We start from the raw sequence: 6481 nt of genomic DNA, 5'->3' as shown, positions 1-6481 counted from the left end.
TGTGTCTAGTATCTGCCTGGTTACTGTGTCTAGTATCTCTGCCTTGTTACTGTGTCTAGTATCTGCCTTGTTACTGTGTCTAGTATCTCTGCCTTGTTACTGTGTCTAGTATCTGTCTTGTTACTGTGTCTAGTATCTGTCTTGTTACTGTGTCTAGTATCTGCCTGGTTACTGTGTCTAGTATCTCTGCCTTGTTACTGTGTCTAGTATCTGCCTGGTTACTGTGTCTAGTATCTGTCTTGTTACTGTGTCTAGTACCTGCCTTGTTACTGTGTCTTGTATCTGTCTTGTTACTGTGTCTAGTATCTCTGCCTTCCCTATGCTTTCATCCTGTTCCTTTGTCTCCTTCCCAGGCTGGACAGTCAGCACCAGGAAGTCATAGGGAACCCATTTTCTGCTGAAACTTTGTCAGAGCTGGCAACAACCTGAGGGCTACATTGAGGTATAGGAAAGGGTTTGGGACAAGTGATTCTATAAACTGGTAGAGGCCGGTTTTCTGTGTGAAGCCCTGATAAGGGGACTTACCAAAGTGCTGAAGCCAATTACATTCAGAGCATGTTTCAGAGCTGCAAGTCTCTCCTTGTTCAGAGAACGTTCTGCTGTGGACATCTCTTCCTGCATGCCTTGGCTCACATACCTGTTAGGATAAATATGTGGTATTATGGCTTGGCTTGGAGTCAAATGCTGGTGGTAAAAGGTTACCTCATCGATACCTGATCTCTGTCATAGTGGAAATCACCTGGGCATTATGTCCCCAGGTGTTTACAAAGCTACTCAGGAGCACATGATGTTTTCAGAAAGCAGACAGTTATTCTAGTATTAGACTGCAGACACGGGACTCACCTCATCTGAACTCTTCCTCCTGAGGGAAGGTCATCAGCATGCTATGAACTTCATATAGGAAGCTGGCAGGTGTCGAAACAGGCATTGCAAGTCACATTTGCATGGAAGATGCTTAATGTATACTAATGTATCATCCCTGCTTGCCAGTAGCATTTAATTTTAAGGTTGCTGATTGATTCCCTTTGCTTTACAAACACCGAGGCATTGATTACCAAATGCAGGCAGAGCAAAAGGCTGAGGACACCCACCATAGAGACAAAGGTCTCCTCCAGGAAACTCATTAGGACAGGTTAGGTACTCAAGGTAGAGACAAGAGGACTGCTGGCAACAGACAGCATAGCATGCATGCAGAGCAAGCGACCTGAGTGTGGGTGGGTGCAAGGTGCTTCTCAGTGTGGAGGAAGCAGGTAGGCACCAGGAGGGAACGCTGTGGAGCAGCGAGGCTCCCTCAGGAGAGCCAATGGCTAAGAAAGAATGGGCCTCGTTTGTAAGTAATGCTCATGTCCCAGGAACTTGCTGAAACATGTATGAAGTGACACAGGATTACTCACACATAGTGTGCACAAGATACACAGGTGAGCAAAATGGGAATCTAGGGTGAGCAAAACAAAGATTGCCAAGGCAGAAGGCGGGGCTAGGGCTCATGTTCAGCAAGAGGAGAGAACCCTTGGGGGATGGGTAGAAGCAGAAGAGGGGTGTTCATGAGGTGAAGTGACTGAAGGAGGAGTGTACTGCCTGGTTTTGTGTGTCAACTTGACACAAACTGGAGTGAGCACAGAAAAAGGAGTCTCCCTTGAGGAAGTGCCTCCATGAGATCCAGCTGTGAGGCATTTTCTCAATTAGTGATCAACGGGGGAAAGGCCCATTTTGTGTGGTGCCATCCCTGGGCTGGTAGTCCTGGGTTCTATAAGAAAGCAAGATGAGCAAGCTATGGGAAGCAAGCCAGTACGTAACAACTCTCCATGGCCTCTGCATTGACTCCTGCTTCCTGACTTGAGTTCCAGTCCTGACTTCCTTTGGCAATGAATAGCAATTTGGAAGAGCAAGATGAATAAACACTTTCCTCCCCAACTTGTTTCTTGGTCATGATGTTTTGTGCATGAACAGAAACCCTGACTAAGACAGAGGAAGTCTAAGTGAAGACAGAAGTCAGGTTAAGGCTGGCATGGAAGGGCAGGCAGAGAGGGTAGACTGGGCAGGGAAAGGGCTGGGCTGAGAGGAAGCAGTTAGGACACTGAGAGGTGTCAATGTCCTTGGGGTGATAGATCTGGTCCATCCACTGGGGATCATTGAGAGGGTATAGATGGATAATAGATGTTATACACATAGATGATGGATAAACAGACAGACAGACACAGAGACAACCAGGTAAGGTGGCACCCTTACATGCCTGCGTCCTGTGACACCAGGAGGAAGTGACAGGAGAATTTTGGGTTGCACTATACAGCTGGTACAAAGTAAATCTGGACAATTGATGACACTTTGCCTTAAAATTAAAAAAAAAAAATGAAGAGGAGGCCTAGGCTGTAGTTTAGAGATGGAACATTTACCTTGTGTGTTCAGGTTATGGGGTCAACACTCAGTTAATAAAAAATAAGTATAAACAACACACATCAGGGTGTGGTGACACACACTTAGAATCTCAGTGCTTTGGAACTGAAGCAGAACATTCAGGACTTCAAGTCTAGCCTTGGGTAACTAAGGTGTGAGAGGCTAGCCTGGAGTACAAGAGATCCTGTCTCAAGAATACAATCAGCTGAATGAACATGAATATAACGTTTTTATCCAAAACTGAAGAACCCTCGGCTTTGCTGTAGTATCAAGAATGATAGCCAAGAAAGGTATTTCATAATTCCCAGCAGACTGTGCCTCATCATGAGGTAGCTGGTAATAAAAAATTACATGTTTATATTTTATTTATTAAAGGTAGTAATTTTCCCTTTGATATCTCTCATCATGAGACCACACACAAAGGCACAGAAATATTGAAAAGTCTGCCTGGGAAAGTATCGAAGCTGAGTATCTCCAGGGAGACTTGACTCCAAGGAACACTTAATCCCCACTTTACTCTCTCGATGTGGAGTGGGCATTCTGGGAACTCTGCTTAACAGAAAGTTCCTGGTTCTGCCCCACGGTGGCTCTGGTTCTGCCCCACGGTGGCTCTGGTTCTGCCCCATGGTGGCTCTGGTTCTGCCCCATGTTGGCTCTGGTTCTGCCCCATGGTGACTCTGGTTCTGCCCCATGGAGGCTCTGGTTCTGCCCCACGGTGGCTCTGGTTCTGCCCCATGGAGGCTCTGGTTCTGCCCCATGGTGACTCTGGTTCTGCCCCATCGTGGCTCTGGTTCTGCCCCACGTTGGCTCTGGTTCTGCCCCACGTTGGCTCTGGTTCTGCCCCACGGTGGCTCTGGTTCTGCCCCACGGTGGCTCTGGTTCTGCCCCACGGTGGCTCTGGTTCTGCCCCATGATGGCTTTGGTTCTGCCCCACGGTGACTCTGGTTCTGCCCCATGGTGGCTCTGGTTCTGCCCCATGGTGGCTCTGGTTCTGCCCCATGATGGCTCTGGTTCTGCCCCACGGTGACTCTGGTTCTGCCCCACGGTGGCTCTGGTTCTGCCCCATGGTGGCTCTGGTTGTGCACCATGGTGGCTCTGGTTCTGCCCCACGGTGGCTCTGGTTCTGCCCCATGGTGACTCTGGTTCTGCCCCATGGTGACTCTGGTTCTGCCCCATGGTGGCTCTGGGGCGACTGTGCTTTTCACATATATGAGGGTTTCTTGGGTAGGCAGGAAAGTGGGGATCAATCAGCCAGCACATCAACCTCTGATAACACCCTGACAACTGACAACAGTCAAGTCAACAACGGATCCCGACACTGTAGGGACTTTCTGAGACAGTCTTGCAACATGGAGTACCTTCTGCCACAGTTTCACCTTTCCCTCAAACGGAATGGAAAGTGGCAAGCACGACTTCTAAATAGTTATTTTCCCCAGACTCAGATCATGTGTGCCATATGACAGTGGCCGCGGCAGATTCTGTTATCTTGAAGAGGATGACTTAGGTTCAGACTTGGATTTCCCTGGAGTTTACCTCAGTGCCTGATAGACTTCATCCCATCAACCCATCCCAGCAGCTCCATGCACCCTCAGTAAACACATCTGGATCCCAGCAGCTCCATGCACCTTCAGTAAACACATCTGGATCCCAGCAGCTCCATGCACCTTCAGTAAACACGTCTGGATCAGACTAGTGGTCTCTAGCTTAATTTTCTAGTCAATGGTATCACAGTCCCCAGAGCTCTAACCTTCCCACTCAGGGTTCAGTGTCTTCTGTATAACTCACGAGTGCCAAGCATGCTGCTACAGCAGGAACAATTCACATTGTCATCTCCCTTTTAAATTCACATATAACACAGTGCAGAGCCACTCAATGTCCACATCAGGATATTAGAGTTAGCCCCTTGCTGAAAGCTTTTATGTTTCAAGACTGGTGGGTCAAGAGAACATTCTAGATGCTACTTTCCCACAGGGCTGGAGAATGTCATTTAAAGGCCACATACTCCTTTGTAATCTGGGCTACGCCTTCTGCTGGAAGCCTATATACTTATTATATAGGTTTATATTATATAGCATATAAGGACTTCCCCTTGCCTTGTGACCATAGCTTTTCCTTCTCTGGCATTGGAATCTTCACTGGGATTCCAGCAGATACAGAGGATCAGATGAAATACCCAGCCTTGTGGACTGAGCATCTACTAGGTTCTTGAACTTTCTGCTCACACCTAGCTATTGTTGAATTATCTGGACCACAGCTGCTAAGCTATTCAAATAAACCACACACACACATACACACACACACATACACACACACATATACACATGCATACACACACACATACACACACATATACACACACATACACACACACATACACACACATACATATACATACACACACATACACACACATACACACATACATACACATACACACACATACACACACACATACACACACATACATACACATACACACACATACACACACACACATACACACACATACACACACATATACACACATACCCATACATACACACACATACACACACACATACACACACATATACACACATACACACACATACATACATACACACACATACACACACATACACACACACATACACACACACATACACACACACATACACGCACATACACACACATACACACACACTCATACACACACATGCACACACACATACATACACACACACATACACACATACACACACATATACACACATACACACACATATACACATACATACACACACACATACACACACATACACACACATATACTATTATTATATAATTGTATATTATGTAATTATATATACTAAATTAAGAATGATATATGTTATATTTATACATTATGTTATATACTTATATACTATATAAGTATATAATTAACTATGCAATATATTATATATAAATATAATACATGTTTATGTATGATTATATACTATACAATTAATATCTAATATTACTACAGGTTGTATTCATCCAGAGATAAAGGAATAAAGCTTTTTCTGGTTAATATCAGAGCTATATATTTTAAACACAAACACAGTCCCTCTACATGACATTCACATGTCATGTTATGATAACCACTTTTGAAATAAAACCATAAGTCATCACCTACTGGCAGAAGGTTCTGTCTGTGAGGAGAGGTGGGTGCCTGTATGCACCAGGAAACTGCAGCAGAGTAGATGAAGGCAGAGCCTTCCTAGGGGAATGTAGTTACCAAAGAATTACTTAAGACAAACACTATTTTATTTTCTTTTAAATAAAAAATTTATAAGCTACATCCTCTCTGCAACTCTCCCATTGCCCCCAACGCCTATCCCTCCTGACTTTATTTTCTCCCTACCTTCTCTCCTAACTCCCTCATATTAACCCATTGAATTTAATTAGTCCTTTCCATACGCACATGAGTGTGTGGAATCATCCCCTGGGACATGGGTGTCATAAGCATACACTCTCTCACCCACGAGTTCTTCCCTTAACACTCCCACCCACTTACATCTTTGCTGTGACACTATCTAAGAGATAGGAGGGAGGGGATTTTAGCTTGGGACTTCCTGTTCTGTTAATGCCTTCTGGCTCTTCTTTCTTTCTCAGTTTTTTGTTTTGTTTTGTTTTTTTGTTTTTTTAACCAAATATGCCCACTTGACTTCCTCAAGTGATTATTTCTGAGCTATATATTTTCAACACAAACACAATCCCTCTACATGACATTCACATGTCATGTTTGTCATGTTATGATAACCACTTTTGAAATAAAACCAGTGCCAAGAAAGTCTAAACCAAAACTCACGGAGGGGACTACAAGCCCCAGGATTAAGCTAGTTACATATTGTTTTCTTTGTTCTAAGACATTTTGAACCACTCAGCTATATTCCTGTCTACATTCACAAAATGGCTTCCTAAAATGACAAAGGACACCTCAATAACAAATACCACTTCCAATAATTTGTCTCTGGACATAGAGTGAGCTTTCAGGTGAAAAGGACTTCTACCTTAGGACAGACTAGAGGAGAGGGAAGGGGAAAGGAGAGGAGGGGAGGAGAGGGTA

At 44.6% G+C, this 6481-nt stretch overlaps 1 protein-coding gene across 8 annotated transcripts in view; it reads right to left on the bottom strand.

Moving 5' to 3' along the window:
- Myo16 (myosin XVI) overlaps positions 1-6481 on the bottom strand; it is a 509596-nt gene that overhangs the window by 208448 nt on the left and 294667 nt on the right. For all 8 annotated transcript variants that reach the window (XM_031339016.1, XM_031339015.1, XM_031339017.1 and 5 more), the window contains one exon: positions 526-637. In XM_031339016.1, the coding sequence (XP_031194876.1) occupies positions 526-637 (112 nt within the window). The remainder of the gene's footprint in view (positions 1-525; positions 638-6481) is intronic.

This window comes from Mastomys coucha, unplaced genomic scaffold, assembly GCF_008632895.1.
Source record: "Mastomys coucha isolate ucsf_1 unplaced genomic scaffold, UCSF_Mcou_1 pScaffold22, whole genome shotgun sequence".
NCBI classification, from domain to species: domain Eukaryota; kingdom Metazoa; phylum Chordata; class Mammalia; order Rodentia; family Muridae; genus Mastomys; species Mastomys coucha.
The sequence above is the reverse complement of the archived record's forward strand: the minus strand, read 5'-3'. Positions and strand labels throughout refer to the sequence as shown.